The sequence below is a fragment of the Poecilia reticulata genome, chromosome 20 (genome assembly GCF_904066995.2).
Source record: "Poecilia reticulata chromosome 20, P_reticulata-male-v2, whole genome shotgun sequence".
Taxonomy (NCBI): Eukaryota; Metazoa; Chordata; class Actinopteri; order Cyprinodontiformes; family Poeciliidae; genus Poecilia; species Poecilia reticulata.
In genome coordinates this window covers 16,633,560-16,653,780 of record NC_088849.1, presented here as the reverse complement: position 1 = coordinate 16,653,780, position 20,221 = coordinate 16,633,560, and the positions used below count along the sequence as shown (strand labels likewise).

Here is a 20,221-nt window from a genome sequence, read left to right as displayed (position 1 = left end):
GAACCTTAAGAGAGGAGAAAAAAAAAGAAGTCTGTCACCCTCTCCTCTCCATAACTCTGTTTCTTCTCGCTCCACAGATCAAAGGCCTCGAAAATTGGTGTCCCAAAGATGTACATTGTTAGGATGACAGGGGCCACAATGCGGCAAGAAAGTGTGGTCTATCAGACATGTCAGTCCGCAGAAAGGAGAGGGAGGAGAGGCTGAGAAAGGGTCCCGGGTGTCGATTTAATGCTCCTGACTGTAGGAATCCGAAGCTTTTTAGCTGCAGCCAAGTTGCTTTCTCCTCCTAAGGATTCTTCCAGGGAGCATCTGTGGTCCATGTCTGGTGGGAAATAGTTTCGAGACGTGGCCACAGCAGGGTGCCGATAGATGTGAGTGAGTCAAAATTTGACTTGACATTAAAGTCTTTTTTTTTTTTTTTTCAAAGTGCTCACATTTTGATTTGGAAGATATCAAGAAAAATAGTTGTGATTATGAGAGGAAATTTTAAAATAAAAGTAAGGCTCTTGAATGACATCAAATCCAGCATCAACATCAGCTGTTATAATTTAAGTCATTAACAAATGCATACATTTTATTTAAATATATTTTCTCACATATTTCTGAACCGTGTAAGTATACAACTTTAAATACAGTCAGTGTCATTTGTGCCCTGATTATTTGGCCTTTTTTCACACTCTGTCAAGTTAGAAACAAGAAATAAGAGCAGTTATGCAACTAAGGTATACAATATGATTGAAATAGTGATGCACTTTTGAAACCTATTGCTAACAAGCTAACAAGTGTATATTTTCCCACAAATAACAAGCTCAACTTTCTACTAAGATTAACTCTAGCAATAGCACAGTCATTCAACATAAATGTTGGGTATTATCCAAAGTAGTACCCCAGTAATAATGTTATTCCCTCATCAGAAACATACATGACGTGTTGCTTGGATTCTTGGATTTATGTTTTGAGAAATCATTGAATCTACCATGGGAAACATTTGAGGGGTGCCTAAATGCTTGGTTTCACAAACACCGCCTATTTTTTCGTAGCTCCTTCTTGGAGTTCCAGTTGCCAGCCGAGCTTCCACCTCACACAACTCCCCTCACATATTATCACTGTTCGATTTTGTACCCAAACTGTTGGAGGCCCAGAATACAAACTGGTCCAGAAGTTAATTTAATGAGACCCAAATTGCTGCAGTAACTATGCCAGTCCTGTATGTGGTGCTGTGTCCAAGTCCCTGTAATAGGCTTCACTAAACCAGAAGAAAAAAGTATGGAAAGTGTGTTTGCTGTTACATCAAATGAGGGTGAACATTTGGTTATAAGATCTTATTTCGAAAACAGTGGTGTATTAGCTTCGTCCCCAAATATCATATTTTAAAAAAAAATGCCTGGATGTTTTGTATTTTTTATTTGGAAACGAATTGAGCAGTTTTGAAAACTCTTAATTCTTTTTTGTTAACTGTTTTCTTTTTTTCTTTTTTGTTTTTAAACATACAACATTTTTTGGGGGAACTCCAAATCATTAAAGCCGACCTGAACCCATACATAACAGAGAGTGATTTAGTAACATAAAGGCCTTCTGTCTATAACTAGTGCTGGTTTCCTACTCATATTTTGTAAGTCATTTAACATCAGTCCCACAATGAAAACTCCTTTTTTGTGAGAAATCAAATATTCCAAAGATGACAAGTGAACTATGCATAATTTAAGCTCACTGCTGAGTGCACATTTTAAACTTTTAAAAGAGTTTCTGATTATAGCATCTTAATCACTGTGCAAAGAGTGAAAAAAAGACTGGCAAAATGTCGCAGAGTTATTGCAGCAACTCAATTTGCAGATCTTTCTGCAGGCTAAGTGCTAGGCTCATGAAATTCCACACATTCTCCCTCAATCCCTCAAGGCCACGCCAGAGTCTTCCCATTTCCAAATCTGCCTTGCACATTAATTATGATGTTCAGAAACCCTTGTGAGATCTTCAATGCTGAAGTCAATTGAGTGGGTACAGTATCTGTTAACAGGTCATCTCACCTGTGAGAAAAAAAAAAAACTAAAAACAGTTCAACAAAAGTAGCTCTTTTGAGGTCACACTCCGACCCCTGAAAGATACCACCAAAGGCAGTTGTTCTGCAAATCAGATTATGTGATCAGGCAGGCAAACTTGCAGGACAACCAAGTTGTTTTCAAGTTTTAAAAGTAGAAGGTAGATGTTAGGAATAGCTGATTGTTGCATGGTGTCAAAGGAAACGCAGCGTAAGAAGGGAATGATTTGCATTTTCACTTCCAACCTAAAGTTGACAGAGCTTCATTCTTTTACAGAAGCATGTCACTCACATGTTTTGACCTAGTATCATAGATATGTGGAAAACTATACAGGCTGGGGGAAAAAAAACAGAGCAGGGGAGTTGTTATCATCGTCATCATCTTCTAATGTCGCTTCAAGATAAAGGGGGGGAAGAAAAAGAAGGAGATGGGTGGGGGGGGGGGTTGATCTGGATTCTCTGTCATCTCGCACGCTGCCATGCAGTCGTGATAAATGAACGTACTCTTGCTCCCCTATAGGCTGAGAGCTGCGCCATCATGTCCCCTTCTGTCATAAACAGCGGTGCTTTTACGGCCTCCCTTATAATGTTTTTCTTTCGCTCCCAATGCAACCATCCCGCAGCTTTTAGAAAAGAAGAGAGGAGAGGAGAGGGAAGAAGAGAAGAGAAGAGAAGAGAAGAGAAGAGAAGAGAAGAGAAGAGAAGAGAAGAGAAGAGAAGAGAAGAGAAGAGAAGAGAAGAGAAGAGAAGAGAAGAGAAGAGAAGAGAAGATATGCAACAAGGTTGCAACTGCACAAAATAAAGATACAGTAAAAACTGAAAAGTTGGGAAGATGTTTTTTGTGATGGTTATGGTTTGTGTGTGGGAGGGGAAGTGAAAAATGTGTTGTTCAAAATCAGTAATAAATGCACATATATATATCAGGTGATTGGTGAAAAAAATCTAAAAACAATCAATTAACAAACAAAACAAATTAATAATAAATAACAACCTGAAAAAAGTAAAGGAAATAAAACTAAATTCTATTTGAAAATGAGTTAGAATTGACTTTTGTTTTCTTCTTTCTTTTTGAGATTTTTGGTATTTGAAATAAGGAAAAAAAAAACTAGATTCAGATATGAATGCAGACATTTATCAACGTGAATAAATATGAATTTAAAATATCCAAGTCGTGAAAATACGTCATGTTTAAGAATGTTTTGATTCGACTACGTTTCTTCTGTCACGTCACGTCATGATGTGATTTCTGTTCCTCTTCTAATTGTTATAAACCGAAAGAGAAAAATAAATGTACCAAATTGTGATGTTTAGAGTTCAAGGTGCATTTTTGTTGAGTGGTGATCATCTATCATCAGTTGTAAAATCTCAAGCTGTGAAGCGATGTTTGTCCGTGGAAAAACGGAAGAAACCGGAAGAGCTGCGCTGACCCACAAAACTGATGACAGGAGCACAAAAAAAGTTGGTGTGTAAAACGCTAAAACAGAAAAATAAGTTTCCAATTTGCATTCTCAACTGTTTATTCTATTTTTTTTTTATCCAGTAGTCCTATATTGCTTTTGTTGTTTCCTAGTTACAAAACACCTACATGAGCCATGGACCCGCTCAGCGCTTTTGTGTGATGGGGGAACATCCATCCGCCTTAAATGGGACGTGTCGCGGGCCGCGCATGTCCCCAAGCACAAAAGACGATTGTGATTTAGACAAACATTGGGGTGGGAAGCATAAAGGCAAAGGTCAAGTCCTCTTTCAGTTCAAGTGTGCTGCGATTCACCTACAACACAACGGGCACAAAGAGTTGCTGCTTTACCTCCGTTTCCAAAAGGGCGGTGTGATTATACCCGCCTCACGCAGGAGAAGGAGGAGGAAGAGGAGGAGGACGCATCTCTACACCTAATTCAGATGAAAATTAGAGGAGGCAACATCCACGCTGACTGCGGGCGTAAACGGCGCGGCAGCCCGACTCCCTCGTCCAATAGGAAACTTCTTATAATTGTTTTTACACGCACTAATGGTAAAACGAAATTTTAAAAAAAGACCCATTGTTCTACAATTTAGACATTTGATCTGAATTGTCTTTCGCGTCCTTATTGCCGTAGGCTACTGAATTATTCCCAGAACAGAGGGATTAGAAGAATAAGCAGTGTTAATTGCGCGGCAGGTATAACGAGCAGGTCTAATCCCTCTTTCTCCCCCCTCTTTCTATTGAGTTTTTGTGGGCTTAATGAGTGGCAGGTAGGGCTGCTTCCTGCTTTCTCACATGCTCAAATAGGCCTCTCGCTGCTTGGAGTCCTGGACCCTGGCTGCGTACAGGAAACAATTGATTTTGAGCATAAAGTTAATTATGCCTGGAAATTAGACAGCTCCAGCGTCTGGGTAGGGACAGAGAGGGGAAAAAAGGAAATAAGAGAGACAGGGACTCGCTCTCAGCTACCATACAGCAACAGCTATACTTACCCTCTGTGCGCTTCATCTGTTTGCTTTGGTTTTCTTCATATATATATATATATATATATATATATATATATATATATATATATATATATATATATATATATATATATATATATTATGAAAAAAAGACTATAAGAAAGAGTCCGTCAAGCTTTGGTCTTGGTCTGGTCTGAACAGTTTCCTTGACCACACAAATGTGTATGAAGATAGCGCGTAAGCTCAAAGAATGTCACAGTGGTGGGTTTATTATTGAAAGCAAGTGCGAAGGGGAGAGGGAGGGAATAGAAAAAAAAACGAATCTTATTGAAACTTTTTTTTTTCTTTTGTTGAACTGACTCATGGACAAGGAGGATAAGCCTTACAGAGCGCGAATAAAATTAGAGGGAAGTTCTCCTTTGTGTCAGGATCAAGTGTTCTGTAGTTCAAAAGATTCTCCAAGAGCAAGTTGTAATAATAATAATAATAATAATAATAATAATAATAATAATAATGATAATAATAATAATAATAATAATAATCTGCACATATTATTATAACGTATTACAAATCACATAAATAACTTTAAAAAAGATTAAATATTACTTAATTGACATTGATTCCATTACCAGACGCGAAGTCGTTTGTTTCAATATTGCGCGTCTCCAAATGATTGACAAGGTAATAAACGCGTCATGCTGCTGCCGAGACATTTGCATTGGACATTGAAAGGGGGGGGGGGGGATATGACAACCTTGACACGCTGGGGATTTGCTCTGTCAAATAAACACGTCTCCAAGGATCCATATTTGTCGCAGTGACAATGAAGTCAACATTCTAGATATTTTTTTTTTGATTTGTTGTAAGTTACTTTTAGCTTTTTGTGTCGTGTTTTGCTTGTTCAGCTTCATTTTGTTTTACATTTTTGTTAGAAAGTTGTAAGCTGTTTTTTTTTTTTTAAATGATGATAAAAACTACTCAATCAATAAATAAAACGAAAACATGGCCAGAGTGGAAATTAACTCCACGTTGGTGACGATTCTCCTTAATTGGTGTCTTCCCTCTTTGCATCCTTTTACACCTCCTCTTCCTCTCCTGCCCTTTTCTTCCTCAGTCCAAGAAGTGCCTCTTGACGCTGCTGTAGTGGTCACCCAAGCCGAGCGGGACAACATTTACTTCAAAAACATTTTGCGCCTAGTTTGGACTTAAAGTGCAGTAAGGGCTGGTTAAAAAAAAAAAAAGAAAAAAAAAGAAAGAAAGAAAAATCCCCGAACGAATAAAAAGAACAAGTAATTTCAATTTTTTTTGCCACTTTAAAGAAACCAATAATGTGCATCCAGATGCTTTCGGGAGGGTGGAGGGGAGACTGTTTGAAAAAAATTGTCTTACAAACGTTTAGCACTTTTATAGGCTATTGGTATTATAGATGGAGGTCATTTGGTTTCCCACGGCGGGCCCACCTACAGCAGGTGATCCTCATGTCGCAACGTGTCAGCGGTGGCCTGACATAACTATAATAATAGTTAATAGAGCGTGATGTAGGGAGTGGTATTAAAAACTCAACAAAGACATGTCACGAAGCAAAAGAAGAGAAGAGGGGGGAAAAAAAGTCCATGTCTTCATTAGCTGCATCTCCAAGGACCGTCGAACATTTCATTAGTGTGTAATTTATGAATGTTTGACAAATATTAAAGAGTATGTAAATACGGGAGAGGCGTAATGTCTTTCCTGCGGGAGATGGCGAAATGACCCAAACTCTTTTGATGCTGCTAGAGTGATCACGGGCATTATACTGCTACTCAAACTGTGCGTTTGCGCGTCTGTTTGTGCGCAGTTTCCCCATCCGACGTGTGAAATAGTGCAGATAAAGCAATGATTCATAATGCTGGCAGCATTTGCATCTCCTAATACTGCGTGTTATTTTGATATATGATGATGTACTGTCTCTTTTATCGAGTGTGTGAACGCACTTTGGCCATTATGACTCTGACTAAATCAGTAGGAGGGATCTTTCCCCCACCCTTTTTTTTTGTCCTTAAAACGGCCCATTTCCCTGTTTGTGAAGCACTTCCAGTATGAAGCGAGGCAATGTCGTATTCTTGTTTTTATTTTAGCAGCGCTCTGGCTTTCACCATTTTCTTAAGCTAGATTTGTGCGTCCCGAACATTTGAAAATATGGAATATGACGCATGTATCGACTGAGTAAATCTGCTTCCAGAGCCTGGTTTTACTTTTTTATATATTATTTTTCGAAGACATAAACCCAACTAAGCTCTTATTTATAATATGCTGGATATAATGAAACCAAACGTTTGCATGAAAAAAAAAAAGCTCCAGAAGAAAAAAAAAGAAATCCTCATAGATCAGATTAGTTTACTTTATAATCGCAAGACTTGGTCAAACATCGGTCAGGACATGTTTTCTGTTATTTCTATGTAGAATTGTGTTTTGAATAAAAAAGTTTTCACGGCTTCTCTAGGCCTGTAATGAAGCTGCAAAAAACAGTTTCCGAAGAAATCAGATTCGTACAGTCACATGAGCCGGAATCAAATTTGGCTGAAAAACAGAAAAGGCAACGTCACCTTTCATCTAAGTAAGTTCAAAACGGATTTGAGATGTGAAAACGTGTCAACAGAAGTGCTCACGTATTTATATAGCAATAAACATTGTTACTTGTTTACAGCCTAAAAAAGTGAAAATGTGGTTAGAAAGATATTTAAACGAGTCTGCCAAGTTCTGTTTAACTCAGTTCATTTTTAAATGGAAACTGTTTATAGCAAATGGTTTTTTCTCTTAAAAAAAACTGGGCACACAGGTTCAAAGCAGGAGGAAGTCAAAAACATAGATTCGGTTAAATTCAGTTTGATTCATTTTTCAGGACCAATTTACAACTGTTGTCAGCAATCTAAAAATGCATAAAACATGTGGCAAAAAGTTAAATGGGAAAGTTGCTGTCATTTCATTGTTTTAATGCTAACAAAAAAATGTCATCTGTGGCCACGTGATTGTAAGGTGTATCTGTTTTTAATTAATTTATTCTTGTCTATAAAGCACTTAATCACAACAAATACCTATTTAAGCCCAACGGAGAAGTGATCGGGGGAAAAATAATTTACATTTGATCGTAATCCACGCTCGGTTATATTGCAATCAAAAGTACTCACAGTCCCCATTTGATTAAAAAAGGTTCCCTTTTAGGTTGATAGTTACAAAGTGAAAGTTCAAAGAACACTTAAAGACATCTATTAATATTTAACTGTGCCTCAGAGGTTGCTGGGGTTGGTCACATTCGCTAAAAAAAAAAAAAAAAACCTGACAGCTTCGGTTTAATATGACATTCTCAACTCTTCTCTGACCTCGATAAATACAGAGACTGTGAGACCTGAAACGGCCTGAATAAATACATCCGTAGACGTCAGCTCTATTTTGTTTTTAACGCATTACTCTTCATATTTGTTCCTACCTAACGCACGCATTCTGACTGAATAGACCTCCAGCGACATTTGAAATAAATGTCTATCCAGTTGAGGCAACAAGTTCTCCTCCTCACGCATGTGTAAAATCTGCTTGTTGAAGGAGGAGGCGGTGGGTGGGGTGGGGGGCCGGGGGGGGGCGGGGGGGGCATAATACAAGTCATCACACGGCTCCTGCTAACTAGATAGTCCTCAACTCAGAACTGCCGCACCAAATGAGAGATCTCAGATCAAAAGAGAGCAAATAAAGCGGGTCGCCCGATTCACTCACGCAGCTGCATTGAGAGCAGGGCCAACAGGCGTATCACGGTCTGAAAGGGAGCCGCTATTCAGGGTGCAGGTGTGAAGTATGTGGCACATTCTGCCATATAATGTGGAGGGTTGTTAGAAATCCGTGTTCGAGCCCTATATATGCTGGATAGCAAAGAGGGGTGATTCACACTGATGGAGATCCTAAAATTTGCACAAGAATGTAGAAAAGTAGAAGCAATAAATTATATATATATATATATAGTGACGTGTGTATTTGGACTGCTCTTTAAAAAAGCAATTCCAGCCTGCTCACTGTTTATTGTTTGTTTGCTTTTTCTTATTCTTTAATGCACACCAAATACAGTTAATTCGGCTTTAAAGGCAGTCATAAATCTTTATCACGGAAGCCCGTGCTGGCCAATATATCACAGTCAGCGTGATCGCTCGGCATCCCCTTTGGAAACTTAACCTTGGATGGTATCAGGGTGAAATATTTAATATTCGTGACAGCCTTTATGGTTGTGTTTAACTTATGCGCGGTGCGCGGTTTGGCTTTTGACCTCGCCTCTGCGTATTCCATCGAGGTCCTGTAATTAAAAAGTGACGCGAATTTACGCAAACAGGGACGTGGCTATTTATGTAATAATTCTAATTAATCTCATTGATCAAGTGAAGCCATCTTTTTTTCTTCTTCCTTTCTCAGATTACTATTGCACCTGCCCTTCAGCCGTGCCTGTTCGTTCCCATTACCATGCCTATTCCGGCCACTTCATTCCTGATTATTGTGACCTGGTTGGTGCTAGAAGTGCTGATGGTTTAGAGTTGGAGTTGGGTATAGGAGTTGGAGTACAAGAGGGAGGTGGAAAGCGGTGTGTGTGTGTGTGTGTGTGTGTGTGTGTGTGTGTGTGTGTGTGTGTGTGTGTGTGTGTGTGTGTGTGTGTGTGTAAGAGGAGTGTAAGGGGGGCGGGGGGGTCCTTTTTACTCCAAGACTGCTAATCCCCCTATTAAAGGGGCTTTGTTCAATAACGCCGGACAGTTTCCGGAAGTCGGATTACCGCCTCCATTATTTTACAAAGAAATGACATTTCACACTCAAATGAAACCTTGTGTTGGACGCAGCCGTGGCGGTGACATTCTCTAGCAAGAAATGAAATAGATTCATTTTCTTTTGCTTTTGTAACGCTTTGGAAGTTGAGAACCTCCCATTTCTTTCCAGATCTTCGAACAACGGTAATTAATGTGGATATGTATTTCCGGTGAAACTACCCTTCGGCCACTGGTTTCCAGGGTCTCTAGTGCTCACACACACACACACACACACACACACACACACACACACCTATACTGGTTTTGGTGTACTAGCAGGACACTTTTTTCAAACCAGTTTTTTGCAACACTAAACGGACACCCCTTTCCACTTATGCTAGAAAGACGTAGTAAGTTGTCAAAAATCTTGTTAGAGTTACACAACATAGATCTCACTTAAAAATTTAGATACACACTTCAGAACTCAAAATACAAGAATGTGACCCAATGCTGTATTAAAAGGACAAACGATAATGAGGTGCTTGGCTCCGCCCATGACACCAACAGTAATTGTCAGGGCCAATTTTATTTATCAGGACCATGGCATACACATACAAAAAACATAAAACTCATGTGCATTAAGAAGTCCAAAAATGGAAATATGGACTATAACTAGTCCATATTTCTGTGGAGTGCATTTGTCATCCCATGAGATGTCTGAATCATCTACGGAATCAGGAGCATACTCCTCTTCTGATGATATCGCTTCACTTGAACTTTGTTCTGGACAGACCTGTTGATTAAAAACATATTTTGTATACATTGAAAGCGTTTCAGCAAGAATATTTCTACTAAAAGCTTACCAGTGATGTCCTCCTTTTATTTACAATAACACATTTTGTGCAGGGACTGGTTGCAAACTAGACAGAGAAAAGTAAGAATTGACAAAGGGAGGTAGCATAAGTATTTAAAAAGTCAGTGCTGCACTATGACTCAATTTCAACATACAGCACAACTAGACATGGAAGATCATATTCAAAAGATGAACCCAATTCCCATTCTCAAAAAAATTACCTTTACATCACACACCACTCCATTTCAGAGGTGAAAACAGTCCTTCAAATAAATATTTTTCTAAACTTGACATTTCATCATGGATGATATCATGATCTCACACACAGTTAACCACCGTTAACCGAAAAAAGTGTAATCTTAAAATAAGAATTTGATCCTGACACTTGTGTAGGTATCAAAACCAATGAATTGTTATGATTAATTGTTTTGAATCGCAATAACCATGTGTTTGAACAGTACTTAGTATTCTCATGACTATTTTAGAAAATAAAAAGGTCATTGAGATAAAACTTATGTCAGGTGAGTTGCCAGAAAATAATTTGCATGCATCCAACTCAGCAGCCTGACAAGGCATCTCTATGGAGAGCTAAAATGAAGGGATAAACACTGAATGATTGTTTCTAAAAATAAAACAATGTCCACCTAATGTATGAACCTATCCAGTTTATTACAGAGGATCCATGTGTCTGTGCTCATCTGAACTTAACTTTCATTCTTTTCTACATGTAATTTCAAAACTCAGTCCTCCAAATTTCTGCACCTTACATGATGAGTATTACACAAGACCAGTGTGTTTGAATAGTACTTAATATTATTTCAATGACTTTATATAAGAAACAAAGTTGGTTGTCGGAGACCAAAAATACCTCTGGAGGGTTGGTTGAACTGGATCCGCATACATCCACGTCACCAGCCTGACACAGTTCATCTTTGGAAATCTGAAATGTAAAGAACACTCACTAAATGTGAGTTTGTTGCCAATGTAGAGAACAGTCCTCCCTATTCCTGCACCTTACATTTTGAGTATTACACTGGACCCATGTGTATGTCCACTCCTAAATGTGACTTTCATTCTTCTGTACTTGTAATTTCAATACTCAGTCCTCCCTATTCCTGCACCTTATATTTTGAGTACTACACAGGACCCGTGTGTATGTGCGTTTCTAAATGTAATTTTCATTCTTTTCAACCTGTAATTTCAAAATTCAGGTTTCCAAATTTCTGCAACTTACATGATGAGTATTACATAAGACCAGTGTGTATGTGCACTCCTAAATGTGACTTTCATTTTTCTGTACTTGTAATTTCAATACTCAGTCCTCACTATTCCTGCACCTTATATTTTGAGTATTACACAGGACCTGTGTGTATGTGTGTTTCTAAATGTCATTTTCATTCTTTTCTACCTGTAATTTCAAAATTCAGGTTTCCAAATTTCTGCAACTTACATGATGAATATTACACAAGACCAGTGTGTATGTGCACTCCTAAATGTGACTTTCATTTTTCTGTACTTGTAATTTCAATACTCAGTCCTCACTATTCCTGCACCTTATATTTTGAGTATTACACAGGACCTGTGTGTATGTGCGTTTCTAAATGTCATTTTCATTCTTTTCTACCTGTAATTTCAAAATTCAGGTTTCCAAATTTCTGCAACTTACATGATGAGTATTACACAAGACCAGTGTGTATGTGCACTCCTAAATGTGACTTTCATTTTTCTGTACTTGTAATTTCAATACTCAGTCCTCACTATTCCTGCACCTTATATTTTGAGTATTACACAGGACCTGTGTGTATGTGCGTTTCTAAATGTCATTTTCATTCTTTTCTACCTGTAATTTCAAAATTCAGGTTTCCAAATTTCTGCAACTTACATGATGAGTATTACACAAGACCAGTGTGTATGTGCACTCCTAAATGTGACTTTCATTTTTCTGTACTTGTAATTTCAATACTCAGTCCTCCCTATTCCTGCACCTTATATTTTGAGTATTACACAGGACCTGTGTGTATGTGCGCTTCTAAATGTAGCTTTCATTCTTTTGTACTTGTAATTTCAAACCTCAGTTCTCTCCTTTTATGCAGCTTACATATCAAGTGTTACGCAAGACTTGTGTGTTTGAACAGTACTTAACATCATATCAAAAACTGTATTTTAGAAAATAAGTTGGTCGTTGGAGACCAAAATTACCTCTGGAGGGTTGATTGAACAGGACCCGCCTGAATCCACGTCACCAGCCTGACACGGTTCATCTTTGGAAATCTGAAATATAAAGAACACTCACTGAATATGAGTTTGTTCCCAATTTAGAAAACAGTCCTCCCTATTCCTGCCCCTTCCATTTTGAGTATTACACAGGACCTGTGTGTATGATCGCTTCTAAAACAGCTTTCATTCTTCTGTACTTGTAATTTCAAAACGTAGTCCTCCTTATTCCGGCACCTTACATTTTGAGTATTACACTGGACCTGTGTGTATGTGCGCTTCTAAATGTAACTTTCATTCTTTTGTACATGTAATTTCAAAACTCAGTCCTCCCTTTTTATGCAGCTTACATATCAAGTATTACACAAGACCTGTGTGTTTGAACCGTACTTAACAGTCATCCCCAACCACAGGCCGCAGATCAGTACCAGTCCGTGAACCAATTGGTACCGGGCCGCACAAGAAAAATATTTTTGTGTTACATATTGTCTGAGTATGGAGGATCGTTTATTTTGAAAACCCTTTAACCGGATTCTCTCGGTTACGTCTTGCTCACCAACATTGAGCCCACAATGAGTAAGAAAGCGATATGTTAGGAAAGTTTCTTTGGAAAAGGGGAAAAGGACCAGAGACAGGAGAGTGGATTTATCCTGGACTTGTAGGTGACTCCCATGTTCCAAGCCCACTCTGCATAATATGTACCGGCTTACAAATGAGGCAATGGAGCTTCAAACTGCTTTGCCATTACACCCTCTGCATTGTGTGTCATCGTTTCCAAGGTCGGATCATCTCATTGCAGAGAAACAAGCTCAGGACTCCCATTAATTTGTCATTGTCGTAAGTTAAAATTTTCATGAAAATAAATATTCGTTTTTGTGGCATTTTCAAATCTTATATTGAAGGGATGTGTGAACGTTAGCATAGCGACTAGAGTCAGAGAGCATTATGGCAGTGATCGAGACGAGAAAAGAGGAGTATAGCTTTTAAGTCTTAAGTCTGGTTCACACGGCAAGATTTTAGGATTGTCAGACGATTTTCCAAATTCTGTGACCACAGAGCTGATAAAAGTACAACAGGTTTATGTGTCCAGCCACATAACAGGAGCAAATCTTGCCATGTGAGCAGGCTTTAGTACAAAATGATGTCACAACTACAATCTACCTGCAATGCATATAGCTAGTGCAAGCATCAAGCCTTGACTGAATGAATAGCTTTGTGTCACGTTAATTTAATGATGGATAGCTGAAAAGTTACCGGGTTTATCAACTGTGGTAGCAATTTTGCTCCAACTCCACTCGTCATCATTTCTGTGGATATTCTTTGTACAAAATGCTGAATAAACATTCATGCTGTTTCTACATATCTCCGATGTCCACCGGACTCATTTTGGGCATGTCAACTCAGCTGTTTGGGATTCCCCTCCATGAGCTACGTCACAGCGTTTTCTGATTGGCTGCCTGTCAAATTGAACAGGTTGAGTTCTAGCTCCCAATCAAGGAAAACCCTACAAGCTGTGAGAATATGCCCGATTTTAGATCGGAGCAGTCCCAATGTTCCTACGACTGGATGTGATCAGTCTTAGCATGCCATAGATGGCAGGATGAACGGTTACGATTATCGCAAGCAACGTTCTAAGATTGTTGTAAGGAGAAATTCGGGGTAAAAAAAGAAGAACCCGAGCCACAGAAAAATGGCCAAGTCTTCACCGGTCCGCGGTGATAAAAAGGATGGGGACCACTGGTACTTAATATCATTTCAAAGACTTTATCTTAGAAAATAAGTTGGTCGATGGAGACCAAAATTACCTCTGCAAGGTTGGTTGAACAGAATCCGCATGCATCCACGTCACCAGCCTGACACAGTTCATCTTTGGAAATCTGAAATGTAAAGAACACTCACTAAATGTGAGTTTGTTCCCAATGTAGAAAACAGTCCTCTCTATTCCTGCACCTTACATTTTGAGTATTACACAGGACCTGTGAGTATGTGTCCTTCTCAATGTAACTTTCATTCTTCTGTACTTGTAATTTCGAAACTCAGTCCTCCCTATTCCTGCACCTTACATTTTGAGTATTACACAGGACTTGTGTGTATGTGCGCTTCTAAATGCAATTTTCATTTTTCTATACTTGTAATTTCAAAACTCAGTCCTCTCTTTTTATGCAGCCAACATATTTAATATTAGACAACACCTATGTGTTTTAACAGTACTTAATATCATTTCAATTACTTTATTTTAGAGAATAAGTTGGTCGATTGAGACCAAAATTACCTCTGTAGGATTGGTTGAACAGAATCCACATGCATCCATGTCACCACCCTGACACAGTTCATCTTTGGAAATCTGAAATGTAAAGAACACTCACTAAATGTGAGTTTGTTCCCAATGTAGAAAACAGTCCTTATTCCTGCACCTCACATTTTGAGTATTACACAGGACCTGAGTATTTGTGCTTCTCAATGTAACTTTCATTCTTCTGTACTTGTAATTTCGAAACTCAGTCCTCCCTATTCCTGCACCTTACATTTTGAGTATTACACAAGACCTGTGAGTACTCCTGATCAAAATCTTAAGACCAGTCAAAAAATTGCAAGAATTTGCATTTTGCACTATTGGATCTTAAGTCCAAATTAGAGCTTCACAATGTTAAAGGAAAAAATCAGTGCAAGAGACAAGAACTTTTGAGCAGGCAATTTTCTGAAAACTGCATTTACACTCAAACATGATTTTTTTCAGCTGATCAAAAGTTTAAGACCATAGTCTTTAAAAGCCAAAAGATGTGCCAAACTCTGGATTCCATGTCATTTTCTGTCAAGTCTTTACACTGTCAAGACCTCGTGATGGCAAAAGCAAAAAAGCACACTGACTTTGAACGTAGTAGGATTGCTGAGCTGCATAAGCAAGGCCTCTCACAATGTGCCATCGCTGCTGAGGTTAGACGCAGTAAGACAGTCATTTTGCATTTTTTAAATGATCCTGAGGGTTATGGAACAAAAAAGTCAAGTTTTAGACCCAAAACAATTTCACCAGCTCTGAGCCACAGGATCGGATTGGCTGTACGTCAAGACACGGGACGATCCTCTACCCAAATTAAGGCCATTACTGGTGCTGACTGCAGCCCAATAACCATCAGACCGCATCTGCGAGAGAAAGAAGGGCTTCAGAAACAAAACACAAAAAACGTCTTCAAAGGCCACGTCTTCTTTAACGCCACAAAATTTCCCGTTTGGACTTTGCAAGGGTGCGCCAAACATGGGACATTGAAAGGTGGAAGAAAGTTATCTTCTCTGATGAGAAAACATTTAACCTTGATGGTCCTGATGGCTTCCAACGTTACTGGCATGACAAGGAGATCCCACCTGAGATGTTTTCTACATGGCACAGTGGTGGGGCGCCATCATGATTTGGGGTGCGTTTCCTTCAATGGAACAATTGAGCTTCAGGTTGTGCAGGTTCATAAGGGAAGATGTTGCAGCGGGAATCCCTCATGACTGAGGGCCCTTGTCTGTGTGGTAATGATTGGGTTTTTCAACAGGACAATGCTGCAGTTCACAATGCCCGCCTGACAAGGGAGTTCTTCCAAGAGAATGACATCACTCTTTTTGACCATCGTGCATGTTCCCCGGATCTAAACCCAATTGAGAACATTTGGGGATGGATGGCAACGTAAGTTTACAAAAATGGACATCAGTTCCAGACAGTGAATGCCCTTCGTGAAGCCATCTTCAACACTTGGAGCAACGTTTCCACTAGCCTCCTGGAAACATTGGCATCAAGCATGCCTAAATGATTGAAGTCATCAACTTCAATCATTCTTGAAGAGCTACCATTCTTGTAGCTCCACAAGAATGGTGGAGCTACTCATTACTGAGTCCTTTTTTTGACACTCTGATTTCTGTTTTGGGGGGTTTCTCTGGTTTTTTTGAGCTATGGTTTTAAACTTTTGATCAGCTGAAAAAAATCATGTTTGAGTGTAAATGCAGTTTTCAATGAATTCCCCACTCAAACGTTTTTGTCTATTATGCTGATTTCTTCTCTTAACATTGTGAAGCTCTACTTAGAACCTTCTTAAGATCCAATAGTGCGAAATGTAAATTCTTGCAGTTTTTTAACTGGTCTTAAGATTTTGATCAGGAGTGTATGTGTGCTTCTAAATGTAATTTTCATTCTTCTATACTAGTAATTTCAAAACTCAGTCCTCCCTTTTAATCCAGCTAACATATTTAGTATTACACAACACCTATGTATTTGAACAGTACTTAATATCATTTCAATTACTTTATTTTAAAGAACAAGTTGGTCGATGGAGACCAAAATTACCTCTGCAAGGGTTGGTTGAACAGAATCCGCATGAATCCACGTCACCAGCCTGACACAGTTCATCTTTGGAAATCTGAAATGTAAAGAACACTCACTAAATGTGAGTTTGTTCCCAATGTAGAAAACAGTCCTCCCTATTCCTGCACCTTACATTTTGAGTATTACACAGGACCTGTGTGTATGTGTGCTCCTCAATGTAACTTCATTCTTCTGTACCTGTAATTTCAAAACTCAGTCCTCCCTATTCCTGCACCTTACATTTTGAGTATTACACAGGACCTGTGTGTATGTGTGCTTCTAAATGTAATTTTCATTCTTCTATACTTGTAATTTCAAAACTCAGTCCTCCCTTTTAATCCAGCTAACATATTTAGTATTACACAACACCTATGTGTTTGAACAGTACTTAATATGATTTCAATTACTTTATTTTAGAGAATAAGTTGGTCGATGGAGACCAAAATTACCTCTGCAAGGGTTGGTTGAACAGAATCCGCATGCATCCACGTCACCAGCCTGACACAGTTCATCTTTAGAAATCTGAAATGTAAAGAACACTCACTATATGTGAGTTTGTTCCCAATGTAGAAAACAGTCCTCCCTATTCCTGCACCTTACATTTTGAGTATTACACAGGACCTGTGTGTATGTGTGCTCCTCAATGTAACTTTCATTCTTCTATACTTGTAATTTCAAAACTCAGTCCTCCCTATTCCTGCACCTTACATTTTGAGTATTACACAGGACCTGTGTGTATGTGCGCTTCTAAATGTAATTTTCATTCTTCTATACTTGTCATTCCAAAACTCAGTCCTCCTTTTTATGCAGCTAACATATCTAGTATTACACAACACATGTGTGTTTGAACAATATTTAATATCATTTCAATTACTTTATTTTAGAGAATAAGTTGGTCGTTGGAGACCAAAATTACCTTTGGAGGGTTGGTTGAACAGGATCCACATGTCCACATCACCAGCCTGACGGTTCAACTTTGGAAATCTGAAATGAAGGGATGTACACTGAATTATTCCATAAATAAAGTCCACCAACTATATGAGCAAAGCACCTTTAGCTGAACACACCTCTACCTGTAGGTACACATAATAAGTAGGATAAACTTTAAACAATGCAGATATATCAAATAGTAGCAAATGAAATTAACATTTTTCAAAATCAATTGATCTAATTGTATGTCTTTCTGTGGTTACTTAAACATTTTTTGTCAACTGAATGCAACTCATTATTTTGTACTTGTAATTTCAAAACTCAGACTGTTTTCATATATATATATGAAAACAGTCCTCCCTATTGTTTTTGTTCCTTGTTTTACCAGGAACAAGAAAAAACTATTTGAGTAATATATATATATATATATATATATATATATATATATATATATATATATATATATATATATATATATATATATATATATATAATATAAGCTTTTGTATTTTGAGCAGTTGCTTGTCTCCTTTGGAAAAAGAAAGGTATTCTGATTATAATGATCATCGAACATGATCTATGCTAATAATGTGTAGTATAAAAATAGTTTAAAAGTGAAAAAGCAAAACAAAGGAAAAAACAATCCTTTAATAAACACTGGAATCCTATGCATAATAAAGTCACAACTCACCTTTAAATGAATTGGGGTATTTTACATCAAATCCTTCTTTATCTTCACCTAAGGTGCAATAACAATTGGAATCATGTTTGCTCTCTGAGACCTCTTTGCTGACATCTTCTGCAAAGATCAGAGAATGTGTTGCTGAGTAACAACATGATACTGTACACCAGGGGTGTTAAACTCCAGGCCTCCTGGGCCAGTGTACTGCAACTTTTACATGTCTGTCTGGTCTAAAACACCTTAAGTATATTACTGAAATAGCTTCTCAGTGCAGTCAAGTTGATGACCATCCCATCTGATCCAGCCATGTGATATCAGAAACACATCTAAATGTTGCTGGACACCAGCCCTCAAGACCTTGAGTTTGACACCCCTGCTGTACATAATATGATTTGGTGTTATTTTATGCGAAAATGATGTACTGAAGTACACAGTTCTACATAATTGACTTTCTATTGACAGGTTCTCAAAATCTTAAAAAAATTAAAACATCATCTTAATACTAATGATTACTATCTAGGATAATTTGTGCCTGTGAAACAATATCACTCACTGATGTACAGAAAATGACCAAATACAGTTTTATCTAATTCTGGAGTGAGCCACCTTCCCTTTAAACTCTGGTACACTGGCTAACATGGTTGGTAATTACTAGCTAAACTGCTGCAAATCAGATGCTTTGGTGTATCCAAGCATCAAGTAACCTACAACATTCTGCAAAATTACTAAACTATATGTACTTAAATGTCTTAAGAGATTCTGTATGAGTCTTACCTCTTTCTCCACGCAAAACAAATGAAACAAGTTAAATGAATACTAATGGCTTGCACCTGGACTTGTCGGATTGTACCAAGTTGATGGAGGAGGAGGGATACAACAAAAGGAGAATTCCATTTTGTTTCTGAAGCACACAAGGTCTGATTTTTTTCCAGGAACAAGAAAAAACTATTTGAGTAATATTTTGTAACTTTCATTCAATATTTCAAAGTTAAATAGTTTATCATACATTTTTCTTTATTTAAGAGGCAACAGTTAGATGGTATCTCCCACCAGCAATGTTGTCACTTCTTTTAATCATTTCTGTTCAATCAATTAATTATGTTTATTTGTATAGCACATTTCAGCAGCAGGGCAGTTCCAAACACTATCATAAAAACAAACTGTTTTTATGATAAAGATCCAACATAAACTGTTGTCTAATGGCAGACACAACACCTGCAGAAAAAGGTTGGCTGATGTACCTGCCAATAGACAATTTAGACTACCTAGACAATCTACATGCATGCAGAGTAGCGACATTGAGATTACGACAAAATATACATTTTAAAAGTTTTGTGCTAACAGTAACATAAGTAATCATGATATTTTTGGCACTTTAAATATTTTTTAAATAAATGCTTTTTATTTTTATATTTGTAATTCTGTATTACTCCATGACTGGTTATCCCTTCTTTCAAATTCAAAAATACTTTATTGATCCTAAAAGGGAAATTAAATAAAAAAAAGCTTGGGTCCTCTACCACAAGCCTTGGAGCGTGAGTGGTCTTCACAGTATATTAGCAGTTCCCAAAGGTGTGCTTCTCTGTATCAAGAGGTCTGATGTATCTCCAGGTATTTGTTTGAGTCACTGTTCCAGTTTAGGGGTCATTACCCTGAGGGTTTCAGTGACCACAGGCACTACTGTTGACTTCAACTTCCACATTCTTTGTAACCACCTAAGACCCAAACTCTTGCATGGCATGCATTATTAATTCGTCTGATATTTGGGTTGATTGGGACCTAATGATTGCAAAAACAAAGAATTATCTTTTTATATGATATCTGGACATCATTTTTCTCAGAAAAATACTTATTCATTTTAAATCACCATGTTTAGCACCATGGTAAAGCTATACAGTTGCTAACTTTTGTAAACTTACACAACAAAAGAAACACTGAACATCTTGAGTCTAACCTGTAATGTGTTATAATCTTCCACCACCACTAAGTC

At 38.0% G+C, this 20,221-nt stretch overlaps 1 protein-coding gene across 2 annotated transcripts; it reads right to left on the bottom strand.

The window, feature by feature from the left end:
* Positions 1–9,749: 9,749 nt before the first annotated feature.
* On the bottom strand, positions 9,750–16,729 carry LOC145549449 (uncharacterized). Of its 2 annotated transcripts, XM_081601906.1 has the most exons (7): positions 16,602–16,695; positions 14,553–14,624; positions 14,086–14,157; positions 12,266–12,337; positions 10,935–11,006; positions 10,077–10,133; positions 9,750–10,006 (listed from the first exon to the last, which is right to left on the bottom strand). In XM_081601906.1, exons 1-7 carry the CDS (start codon positions 16,662–16,664, stop codon positions 9,806–9,808), a joined length of 609 nt encoding a protein of 202 aa, XP_081458032.1. In that variant the 5' UTR covers positions 16,665–16,695; the 3' UTR covers positions 9,750–9,805. The 2 variants fall into 2 exon arrangements, with proteins under 2 accessions (XP_081458032.1, XP_081458033.1); XM_081601907.1 differs by having other exon boundaries at positions 9,750–10,133; positions 16,602–16,729.
* Between the last annotated feature and the right edge of the window lie 3,492 nt (positions 16,730–20,221).